Source organism: Camelus ferus, chromosome 14 (genome assembly GCF_009834535.1).
Source record: "Camelus ferus isolate YT-003-E chromosome 14, BCGSAC_Cfer_1.0, whole genome shotgun sequence".
Lineage (NCBI taxonomy): Eukaryota > Metazoa > Chordata > Mammalia > Artiodactyla > Camelidae > Camelus > Camelus ferus.
The window spans coordinates 24,765,508-24,778,108 of NC_045709.1; the positions used below are offsets into that span (position 1 = coordinate 24,765,508).

At 40.5% G+C, this 12,601-nt stretch overlaps 1 protein-coding gene across 4 annotated transcripts in view; it reads right to left on the bottom strand.

Annotated features, from left to right (window-relative positions):
- The window catches only part of CDC16 (cell division cycle 16), a 38,798-nt gene that overhangs the window by 22,790 nt on the left and 3,407 nt on the right, over window positions 1-12,601 (bottom strand). For 3 of the 4 annotated variants that reach the window (XR_004325830.1, XM_032496556.1, XM_032496554.1), the window contains exons 6-12: window positions 10,795-10,954; window positions 9,751-9,842; window positions 9,108-9,241; window positions 8,227-8,306; window positions 7,134-7,183; window positions 6,156-6,229; window positions 4,449-4,574 (exon numbers count right to left, since the gene is read on the bottom strand). Coding sequence is in view for 3 of the 4 variants with exons in the window: in XM_032496556.1 (XP_032352447.1) it covers window positions 4,449-4,574; window positions 6,156-6,229; window positions 7,134-7,183; window positions 8,227-8,306; window positions 9,108-9,241; window positions 9,751-9,842; window positions 10,795-10,954 (716 nt within the window). In the remaining variant the exon portion in view is untranslated. The remainder of the gene's footprint in view (window positions 1-4,448; window positions 4,575-6,155; window positions 6,230-7,133; window positions 7,184-8,226; window positions 8,307-9,107; window positions 9,242-9,750; window positions 9,843-10,794; window positions 10,955-12,601) is intronic. The other variant, XM_032496555.1, reaches the window with a different exon arrangement.

Here is a 12,601-nt window from a genome sequence, read left to right on the forward strand (position 1 = left end):
TCTTTAAAGCAGTAACAAAATGTAACTAATAACATACAAGAGATACCAGATAAGATTAACACCTGACTTCTAATCAAATACCTGCAGGCCAAGAAGGCAGATGGATGACACTCAAAGGAAGAAAAAGAATGACAATCAAGAATTTTATATTCAGCAAAGCTATCTCTTAAAAATGGAGGTGAAATTAAAACATTCTCAGAAACAGAAACTGAGAAATTCTATTTCAGACTCATTAAGAAACACTAAAGGAAGTTCTTATAGCTGAAAGGAAGTGACCCCAGGCAGTAATTCAAATCCACATTAAAAAACAAGCACCAGTAAAGGTGAATATGTAATTATCACACAGCAAAGTCTATAAATAAACAGCCTTCTGTGTGTGGAAGACGAAGCCTTCCACACACAGAAGCGTGATGCTCCCAACAACAGCGCTGGGGCAGGGAGGGCAGAGCTGTGCTGGAGTGAGGAAGCCACCCCGACAGCATCTTCATCCACAGGCACAAAAGAAGAAGGCTTGAGACGGTAAAAAGGGTTAATATAACAACAGTGAGAATATATACCTCCTCTCCTTTCCTCTCAAAGCCTCTTTGAAAACAATACCACACACGGAGATAACCCTAACAACGCATTACAGAGAACTCGCTGTTAGCAGACCAGCCCAACAAGAAACAGTGATGAGAGCCCCACGGGCCAAAATGAAAGAACACGAGACAGTAACTCAAATCCATGTAAAAGAGTAAAGAGTTCAAAGGAACAACACAGGTAAGCATAAGAAAGTATACATGTATTTCTGTTTGCAACTCTTCTGATCTATTGACATTAAGTTGGCGCCCTAAGGTAAGAAATAAATTTGAATTTTGTCCCTGGTTGCTTACACAGATTTCCTGAATAACGGGAGCCCCTCTGATCACACCCAGGTTTATCTCAGGCCACCAGGAAGATAAAGGAATGTGAGAGCTGGAACTTCTAGGCCTACGTACAGACATCCTGGAAGAGGAAGCTGGAGCCTGAGCTCCGTGAAAACTCTTGGACAATGAGACTCGGAGAGCCTCTGGGCTGGCGAGCACATGGAGGTGCTGGGAGGGTGGTGTGCCCCCACGCACACACCCTGCCCTGTGCATTCTCTTCCATTGGGCTGCTCCTGAGCTACATCACTTATAATAAGCAAAATGCCTTTCTGAGTTCTGTGAGTTCTTCTGGCATATTATCAAACCTTAGGAGGGGGTTGTGGGAACCTGAGTAGTAGTCGTCAGGCCGAAGTACAAGTGGCCCAGGATTTGCAACTGGCATCTAGAGTGGGGAGGGGCAGTCTTACAGACTGAGCCCTTAACCTACGAGGTCTGCACTACCTCTGGATGGTCAGTGTCAGAACTGAGTGGACCTGTAGGTCCCAGCTGGTGTCTAGAGAATCAGAGAACTGGTTGCTGGTATTGAAAAGCACCCTAGTTGGTATTAATCCAAACTAGATTGCTTTAAGGTGTTAATTATCACCCCCAAGATAACCACTTTAAAAAAAAAACCCTCAAAAAACGTACAACATTAAAAAAACAATTAAAATGGTACATTACAAAATATCTAACCAAAAAAATAGTGAGGAATAGAAGAAAAAGACGTATGACATAAAAACAGACCAAAATGCCAAACATAGATCTTACCTCATCTGTAACTGTATTACACATAAATGGATAAAATTCCATCAAAAGGCAAGAAACTGGCAGAATCAATAATAAAGCCATTATCCAACTATTTGTTGTCTACAAGAGACATACTTTAGATTCAAAAAACACAAACAAGTTGAAAGTAAAAGGATGGAAAAAGATATACCAAGCAATTAGTAACCAAAATAGAGGAGTGGCTATACTATCAGAGAAAATAGACTTAAGACAAAATTTATCACCAGAAGCAACAAAGGACATTTTATAACAATAAAAGGCCCAATCCATCAAGAATCTAACAACAAAGACCCAAAATACAGGTAGCAAAAACTGCCAGAACTGTAGGGAAAAACAGACAATTCAACCATAATAGCTGGAGACTTCAATACAGGGACCCCCGCTGTTCGAAGGTGTGCTTCATACCACCTCACTTTTGCAAGAGGTCTATCTGGCTGGCTAACCAAAGGAAATCTGAAGAGGATTTCTGCCTTTAAGACAAAGAAAACTGCTTCCTCACTGTCTGCAATTTCAGCTTACAAAAGGTTTCACAGGAACACTTTACTTGCAAAAAGTGGGGAAACCTGTACCCCACTTGCAATAATGGACAGGATATCGAGGCAGAAGATCAACAAAAAAACAGAAGACTCGGACGACACTACAACCCAATCAGGCTCCAGGGACAGTGACAGGACGCTGCATCCAGCACAAGCAGAAGTCTCGAGTGCACCTGGAACATCCTCTAGGGCAGACGACGTGAGGTCATAAAACAAGGCCCAATAAATTTAAAGACAGACATCACACAGAGCATGTTCTCCAACCACAACGGAGTTATGCTAGAAATCGTAACTGAAGATCTGGGCAATTCACAAATATGTGAAAATTAGACAACACACTCTTAAATAGCCAGTGGCTCAAAGAATCATAAAGAAAATTTAAAAACATGTATGCAATTCCAAACAATTACCCAAACACAGGGCACGTTAAGAAAATGCAAAGCTGTTCTGGTGTGAAAGTGAAACTGAGAGAGAAATAATGCTTATCCTCATGAGCCAGTTTGAAAGTTTAACTAGAAGAGCGCCAAACTGGAAAACATTAAAGGTATTAATTACGTCACTGATTATCACTGGTTTTGATTCTTAGCTACTAACTACCTAGTAACTAGTAATAAGTATTCTGGAATTGAACATCCAGGATAGCAAAATAAAATCAGCAGACCTGAATATGTGGTCATAAAAAACACAGTCAGTCACTTTTTTCTGCCAGTTCACCAGCCTGATAGACTAGGGGTGCGTGCAGACACTGGAGTCAAGCTTCAGCAAAGCACCGGCTAGGGCTCATACCCAGTGGGCTCCCGTCCGCACAGGAAGGACTGGGTATGAGCACCACTGAGGTGGAGCAGTACTGAGCTGAACAATCTGGAGGAGTAGTCTAGTGATATGCTAGTATTATGGACTTGGGACTGAATGCATGTGTCTTCCCCTAGAGCCACACGTTAAGTCCTAACTCCCAATGACTGTATTTGGAGAGAGGGCCTGTGAAGAAATAATAAAGGTTAAATGAGGGCAGAAGGGCAGGGCCCTAACACAAGAGGACTGGTGCCCTTATAAGAGGAAGAGACACCAGACCTAGTTCTCTGGCATGTGAGACACAGTGAGAAGGCAGCCATCTGCAAGCCCGGAAGAGAGCTCTCTCCAGGAACCAAATCCGCGAGCACCTTGACCTTAGACTTCCCAGACCCAAGAACTGTGAGAAAATTAACTTCTGTTGTTCAAACTACTGGTCTATGGTATTTTGCTATGGCAGACTGAGCAGCTAGGGAGCTGTAGCTTTACAATATTCTCATGGATGGCTAGGTAGATATCAAAGTCATACATATCATATTTAATATAACTAAAAAAGCTGGGGCCACAGGTAATACGGATGCAGAACTGGATGCCAAAATGGGTCTGACAGTCTGGAAAGATACATCAAACCTAGTAAGATGAACTCAATACAGAGAAGCACAGGATACCCCTCCTGACTCCTACGAGCAAAGAAATGAAGGTAATCAACTTTCACTGAGTACTTTCCACGTGTCAAACACTCACAAAGTCTTTAACTGGTATTATCTCAACTACCCCTCATGGTAAGCCTGGGAGTAAATCATGCTATTATTCCTATTTTTCCAGAGGCACATCCCTTGCCAAGACTGCCAGGCAGGCACCTTCCCATACCCGGCGCCTCTCCATGCGGAGATGGGCAGCGGTGAGCAGAGGCAGCCACACAAACAGCACTGCAGGGTGAAACCAATGGCGACTCTAAAAAGAATCAACAGGAGTAACCGCAACTCAATCCTCAAAGTAACGCGCTCTCAGGGTCAGGGTCAGGGTCAGGGTCAGGGTCAGGGTCAGGGCACACCCACTCAGCATCAACACATTTACTGCTGGTATCAATCCACAGTGCTGGCAGATTCCGTTCTGAATTTGGATTATGAATTAAGCCACATAAATGCATTTGGACGTAAGCAGGATGTAAGTAGTAATTTTGCTCATGAATACCTTCATTCTTGTATGAGCATGTGCAAAACAGCTTCCATCCTCCTGTTCCCTGAGCCAGTCGGCCAGCCCCCTTTGTACTGGTTAAGATAAACTGCCGGGCAAAATCACTACACCAGCTTCTTTCTCCTTCATTTCCAAGTTACTTTACAATCCTAAACTACTAACAAGACACCAGTGTTATGTTTCTGTTGAGCTCAGCAACCACATGGCAGAGACATTAGAATAAAATCTCGCTGCTGAATGGACTTGCTCTGCGCACCCTTTCATCAGCTGTGCGGCTGTGAAGTAGGCGGCCATTGCCTGGTCGTGCTCACTCTCAACCGCGAACGAATGCCCGTACGCTATCCACGCCGGCCCATAGGTCTTCTCGAGCGTCGTAGCTTTGCTAGAACAAGAGATTTCATTCAAGTATGTTATTTATTCTCAAATTAAGTTAGCTATATGTAAGTTGATGCCTTTAAGGACATCAGAATTAAGTAAATAAACGAGCTGTCAACATATTAAACGCTAATGTAACATTTATGTTAATTCACCTGAAATAAAATAATGTTTTTTAATAGTACAAGCAAAATTTCAAGTAACTTCAGGAAAGGTCCACAACTTCTCAGGTGCTGCGTGGAGCCCATGAGCACCGTGTGTAAAGTTTACAAGTCTCACCTGATCCATAATCCAGGAGCTTCACTTTGAAACCTAGTCTACAGTGGTAGCAGCAACCATTTAACGAAGGTCTGTTTTGTGCATTGTATGCACCACCTAACCCCAGTAACTTTCAGAATAAACTATTGTTCACATCTTAGAATTTGTATACTGAGGCTGGAAAGACTAAGTGGTACCCTGCGGATGGTCAGGTGACTCACCTTAGTTCACAGACCAGACTACACAGTCTTAAACAGTCTTCAATTAGGTGACTCACAAGAAGGAATAAAGAAAACACATCACAAAACCAGGAAAACATAAATAGTGAGATCCCCACTTTCAAGCATTTTATTTTCTAAGTTTTCTTTTACCCACATATTCCCTGTTTCATGCAGAGCCGATTACTGAGTAAGCACCCTTAATCAAAGCAACAGAGTTCAAAAGAACTATTATAACACAAATCATCCTACTCCTGGAAAGAGCACAAACACATCTTTCTAAAATGTTTCACACTCAACTAACCAGAGAGCTTCCGCACTTCCTCCATTACCTGTCGTCTTATCAACTTCCCTAACGATCCTGGGATACAAATATTACATCATTCCCATCTTTACAAAAGAAAGAGAGGGTCGGAGAAATGAATGCTCCCAAGGAATTACAGCTGTAAGTGGCAGAACTTGGATTAGAATTGAAGTCTGTACCTAAAGTTTACAAACTTCCCACAGGACCATTTTCTACTTGGTTCACATGGAGGAAATCACAGGTATTATTATATCTTAAATCCTCAGTAATCAATTCTTCACATACTAGACATTTTCTGGTACTTGAGTAATTGACCAACGTTGGTTAAGCAGCTTGCTTGGGTTGCATGGAGTTCCTTGAGCTAAAATCACAGCAGATCCTTACACAAACCCATTCACCAGGCCAAGAATTCTGTTTCATAGTCACATTTAGTGACGCTAAGTTTTCATGTAATTGCACAACTATCAACACGAGTCCTAACAGGAGGAGAACAGTATTTCTGTAACTGAAAACTTTCAAAATACTCTGCTGTTCCTCACTGCTTCGTGTTTATTCTCACTGATAAATAAGCATTTAAATACAGCATAAGCTCCTTAAGAACAAGGTCTACCCACTCATTGCTTTTATCTCCCCTGAGGACATCTTAAAAAGAGCAAAGCAGGAAGTGATAAAATTGAACAGAACCTGAGGAAACATTTATTCTTTCACACAGCTTTTAAACGTAATACTAATTACTGCATTAAAGCAGAAGACCAAGAAATTACCTCTTACAGGTTCACTAAGAGGGAGAAAGACAATAAATCCATACCTCAGATATCTTCTGGCATGTTCATTTTTATGACCAACCATGAGATAATAGCATCCCACTGCAAACCAAGACACCTAAAAAGTTTAAAATTTACCATGACCAAAGATGTCTGAACTGGGAATCTGATCAAATCAGACGTTCCATCACATATTCTAGTTCAAGTCAGAAACCTCTCTGAGACAGGCTGTGTGCTCAGTCCTAGATGAAAAGAGAACAGACTCTCTACAGCCCTTCCTCAGGCTGCCTTCAACCAGGCCCCTACAGCACCTGACATAGACGAGGCCCCCTGGGCACCCCGATTTCACAACCAGCCTGAGTCCTGGCCTCCCACCCGCACTGTGTATCTTCCCTGGCCCGATCCCTGTTCTACCACATTCCACCTTGTTAGCCAACTTCTTGGGCAGTAGTTTCACCTCTTGATAAATTATTTTCAGGCTGGTCTAGGGTGCAGATTCTTGTCTGAGACTCAGACCCTGACTCAGGACTTCTGTCTTCAAGGACAGAGTTCCTGATTCCATTTTCAATTTCTAGGTCTTAGTTCTGATCCACAGTTTGGAAGATACAATGATTCAATCAGTGGGCAATCCGTTAGTTGCCCTATAATATGCACAGGAGAAAGCTGCTAAGCAGTTACTAGCATTGCTGATGAGAGGTGTGAGCATGACTTTCACTTTCAGTATTTCATTTTTCTGTATGTTAAGCCTTTTAAAATAATAAATATATATAATTTCTATAATCAGAAAAAACAGATTTCTGTTTAAAGTTACAGACTAAGAAAATACTTCCGTCTGTTGGAAAAGGAACTGCTACTTCTAATTATCACAGGCGCTAGGAGACTCCACTCCCACACCTTCAGATAAAACATTATTGTCTGAACTTAAATGTAGCCTTTGTGTAACTACTAGTTAAAGAATTTTCTTAAAGTTCAGGTAAGAAAAAAAACCCAATAAGGAAAAAAAATGATTTATATTTACTTACAGGATTACCAGGATACAAATCCACCAATTTATGAGAAAGATAGAAAAGTTCTACAGTAGGGAAAAAGAAAAAAAAGAATAAAATTACTCATATCAAATGAATTTTAAGACATGAATTTTCCCCAGTTACAATTCTTCATAATCATATAAATTCTGTCCTCGCAGCAGTGATTTCATACTTTTCTTTCTTCCAAGACAGAAAATCCATTTACCTGAGGCAATACAGAAACTCCATGGGGTAGACACTACAACTGTTTTCATTTAACCCCCTCCCCCTCCCCCCATGCCAGAGCCTGAGTGGGCACAGAGTGCTTGCCGAGTGACTAGAAGACAGGATGAACAGCCATGGCAAAGGCCTGCACGTGCCTGAGAGGCTACCTCAGAGCACCTCACCTCTCTTAAAGCCACGCCCCTACTCTGGGCCCTTATGGACCATCTTACCACCCATACCCGACCTGGCTGACCAAACTTCCCAAGCCATCAGATCAGCAAGACGATCTCTGGAGTCACACCAAGTCCCAGCACATCAACGATGATGTTCCCTACGGCCCCACAGACCAGGGCAGCTGGAGAGCCTGCGCCCCAGAAAGCTTCCTGGGATGTGGTGCCACAGGTCCCCAGAACACACTCTGAGCAGCAGGGCTCCAAGTGGGGGGGCCTGGCTATTATCCTCCTGACCAGCTCACTATTCAATTTAAAAGACTTAAGGGCAAATACAGTTCAAACACTTCAAATGTTTCTGAAATACTAAGTTATGGAAACAAGAGGAAAAATTCTGCTCCCTGCCAGTTTCTAAAGTTACTGACTTTTGCTGTATCAACTTTCTTACGGATTTTACAAAAAAGAAAAAAGGCAAAACTGCTACCCATCACTCAAAAGCTCACACACCTTAAAGCACAAACTACACTTGAGAAAAGGAAGCAGGAAGCAGGGACAAAGAAATGGTGTGTTCTGTTGGCTACTTTGATAAGCATTTCATCCCCCAGCTGTCACCTGAGATTTCAATTACCCAGGATTCGTAAGACAGAATTTCAAGAGTTACAGAACACTTTCAGTCTTAATAATAATTTTTTTAATTAAAAAAAAAACCTTACCATTTGCTTTATTCAGCTCCACAAGTGTCCCTATGTGTACGGGTAAACAATTTGCATGGAAAGGATCTTTTTCCATTACTCTGAAAGTGAAAGCAACCACCATGACCCCAGAAACAGCACGTAACAGCACTCGTCACAGTCAGATTACATCTGAGCAGTCATTTCCATGTTATGTACAACAATGTGCGTTGTAGTACTTTTTTACTCTCCTGACTCTGCTATCTTTAGGCAAGTTCAGTTAAGGTGATGATTAGGCTATAAAAGAAATGGGGGTGGGGGGGCGGGAACCCTAATCTAAGAAGGAATAAAAACAAACATCATCATATACATTTACTTTAATAGAACTGTAACAAAAAAGTGGCCCAATTATTCAGAAGGATCAAAAATAATATGAATTATTAAATAGATCCTAACTATTTGTCAATTAAAATGTTTGTGAATTCAAGGATTTCAAGCAATCCCAAAGATCCGTTACAAATAGTATATGTAATTCAGCTAAAGGACAAGTGTGAACTGGAAAACTAGGGGAGGAGGCCTGGCTAGTAAGGCTGACACCCGGTACCTGCAGGATTTTATTAGTCTCCACTTTAACAAAGAACGGATTTCATAAAACTATGCACCAGAATTGTAATTTCAAACTTGCAAATTACCAACTGGGAGGGACATGTATACTCCCCAGTTAGTGGGATAAAGGGACAAATGTGCATAAACCTACAAATTGCTCTTTTAAGACAATACTCCCCTTGATATTCTGCAGCTAGAAAAAGCAGCTTAAAGGATCATCCATTAGTCTAAGATTGTTCAGAAAGCACGTCCCAAGCACTTCTTATGTAAAATGGGCTGAACTCTGTTCCCACACAAAAGCAAGTGGGTGTACTTACACAGAGGTAAGCTTGTAGCACATTTTAAAGTCACAGTTGTAATAATGTCTTTCAGCTAAAGACACGACCACATCCAGGTTCTCCTGTAAACCCTCTACAGACTCGGGGATGGCAGTTTCACTAGGCTTATTATACTGAAATAGAGAAAAAATGGAAACATAACTCAACGAGCAATACCAAATCAAAAGGCAGGCTCAGTCTGGCCCAACTGTTTCAAGAATTCACACGTGGACACGTGCGAACCTCTCAAAACTTTTTAATTTTTTAATTTCAAGTATCATCAGTATTCCTCTCAACAAGTCTAATTCTCTTCTCAATTTTATCACAGAATTCCATGGTAGGAAGTATTTTACAAAGTAGAAGTTCAGGGAGTTTAAGAAAAAAATTCTCATTTTCACACAACAGCCCTCCGTTACCTGGTAGTTCAATCTTTTACAAGTATAAGGAGTCCCTGGGAGAAAGACAGACATTTTTGGAAGCTTTTTTAGGAATCATATCATATACTTAAAATAATCTATTCTTGCAAATGTGCTAAATTAATAAAAATTAATTTAAAATTTTCAACTAGTAAAAGGATAGACTAAATTTAATGAAAAAAATAAAAAATTCATTTGACACAAAAATTAACTTTGTTTTTACTTACCTTTTTTAATTTGTTCTCAAATAGAAAACGTAGCAATTCCTGTTCTTCAGTACAGAGCTTGCTGAGAGGTAGTGATTCAAGAAGTTCTTTTTCTAAAAAATTTTGAGAAAAAAATGTCCTCACAATATTTAGGGGGAAGAATCAGCAATAGAAAATATTCTTTTATAGTTCTTGGTCTAAGTAAAGTGAACTCAAAAAAAAAAAAATAACACGATCAGAATGTTTTAGAGAAAACTAAGACCCTGGTAGTGAGACCCACCTTGAGGGCTGTCCATGAACCTTCCAGGCAATCCTAGTCATCACCAGACCTAAGAACCACCAGGTCGGCTTTGAACCCCATGTGGACAGTTCTCTGCTGTGCTGGCTTCCTATGCACTGCAGGATATCTGCAGGGTATCTGGCCTCTACATAACAGATGTCAGCAGCAACCTCCCACTCACCTCCCACCCCAAGCTGTGACCATCAAAACTCTCCCGAGATATTGCCAAATGTCTTCCAGGGGCAAAATCACCCTGGCTGAGAACCACTCTTTAGGCTAAAATGTGTTTGAATCCCATCAATGCAATATCTGCACCTTCTCTGTTTCTCTCGTATCCACCTCACATCACTGGCTACACACTAGGGCAACAATCCTCAGCCCTTGTTGCAGCTCAGAATCATTTGGGGGCTTTAAATCATCTGACACCAGGGCCCCACCACCAGATTCTGATTCAACTGGTCTGGAGTTGAGACCTGCACACTGATGTTTCTAAAACTCCTCAGGGTTTAAAGTTCAGCCAGGTTGGGAATCACTAAACGAGATAATGAATTCTTATACAACCTCAAATCACTCATCACGTCAGAGAGTCCCTGAAGACTCTGACTGCAAGAGGCACTGAACAGTATTGCATTTTGCAATGTGCTTCATATTTGAAGACATTAAGGAGGTTAATAGGTTTATTTAAACCCGTACATAGCCTGCTCTTGATTCGACAGATTTCAAAGAAAAAAACAATCCAAAAAATATTAATTGTGCTAAACATAAAGACACCTGGGTTTCCAAACCTTCTTGAGCTGTCAGCATGTGGTGTGAAGTGAGAAGGTCAAACGCTTCAAAGCAGTAGACGTCGAGCTTCAAAGCCTCTTTGTAGCTGTAGGTGGCGAGAGTTCGGTTATCGAGAGCATCATAGATTTTCCCTCGTAAAAGACAAATAGAACTCTTTATCTGTTGGAAAATGATGAGTTACATATCAACACTATTAAACTTAATTTTTTATCAAACATTACACATTATCTAAAGGCCAAGACATTTTTTAACATCTAGAAAGATCTGCTCCATTCCAAAGTCAGACATAATTAATAGAAACGTGAAAGCAGAGTAAAAGTTCTCTAATCTATTTTTCCTGGGCTCGGCTCACTTCAACAAACCTTTACCGCTACCCTGTTCATTACTAGTTCTGTCCCAAATAGGGAATGATTCAGAGACGGCAGACAGAGCGTACATACATTAAATCAAATGTTAGGGTAGTTTGATATGTAGATCTCAATGACAGAATCTTAGTAAACATTAGAAAACTGACAGCCACGCAGCACAGTGGTTAAGAGCACAGCTTTCTGGAACTGCACAGACCTGAGTTCAAATCCCAGCTCTGGTACTTACACTTGACCTTAGACAAGTGATATAACCTCTTGTTCCTCAGTTTCCTTTCCTCATCTTGGAGGGTTCTCCAAGGGTTACAGGTAATACTATCTGTAGCCAGCACATGGTAAGCTGCTCACATGGTAGCCACCTTACTACTACCATTAACAAGAAGATGTGGAAATTTGATTTATGTTCCAGGCTCTGAACCTCAAAAAAAAATAACTGAGCTTAAAGATGGCCCAGAGATGCAGCTGTAATTGGTAATGGGATGAATGAGATTTATCATGAAAGCAGAATTTAGAAAATATTAGAGGATATTATGAGAGAATCTTAGACCTATACAGTATCTTATCAGTTATTAAAAAAGTAATTTCATAAAATACTGTATTAGAAATAAATCAAGCATTTCTTAGCAATTAATGGATAAGAGGTTCAAAAATAATAATCCTTAATTCCCTCATAAATGCATTTCCTCACAAAAAAATGAATGTGCTACTTAAAAAGGAAAAACCAAAGCACGCACAGTATTCCTAGCTTTACGAGGTGAACAGAAGGGTAGCCAAGTCTTCCTCATGGACAAGTTATAAAGAACAACTTGGGGGGTGGAGGGTGGGAAGGGATAGCCTGGGGTTTCAAAATTGTAGAATAGATAAACAAGACTACACTGTATAGCACAGGGAAACATACACAAAATGTTATGATAACTCACAGAGAAAAAAATGTGACAATGAGTGTGTATATGTCCATGAATGACTGAAACATTGTGCTGAACACTGGAATTTGACACATTGTAAAATGACTATAAATCAATAAAAAATGTTAAAAAAAAAAAAAAAAAAGAACAGCTGGGGAAATGGGGGGACTGGTGAGCAAGAGCTCAATGGTACAGGGTTTCTTTCTGAAGTGAAAAAAAGCTCTCAAATTGACTGTGTGAGGTTTGCAGACCTCTGTGAATATACTGCAAAGGAACGAGCTGCACAGTATGTGAGCTGTATCTCAAGAAAGCTGTTTAAAAATTAAAAGGCTAACAGTCCAGATCAGTAATGACTGTGGATGTTACTTATTATGTCACATTATATACTCTCTGCCAACAAGGTACATGCAATTCATACAAATATGAAGTACACAAAGTAAAATATACAAAATAACATCAAGCCATTCCCTAGAAAGAAACAATCTAAGGCAATCAAAGTTTCCTGGTACAAAACACTTAAAATACAGAAAGAAGGG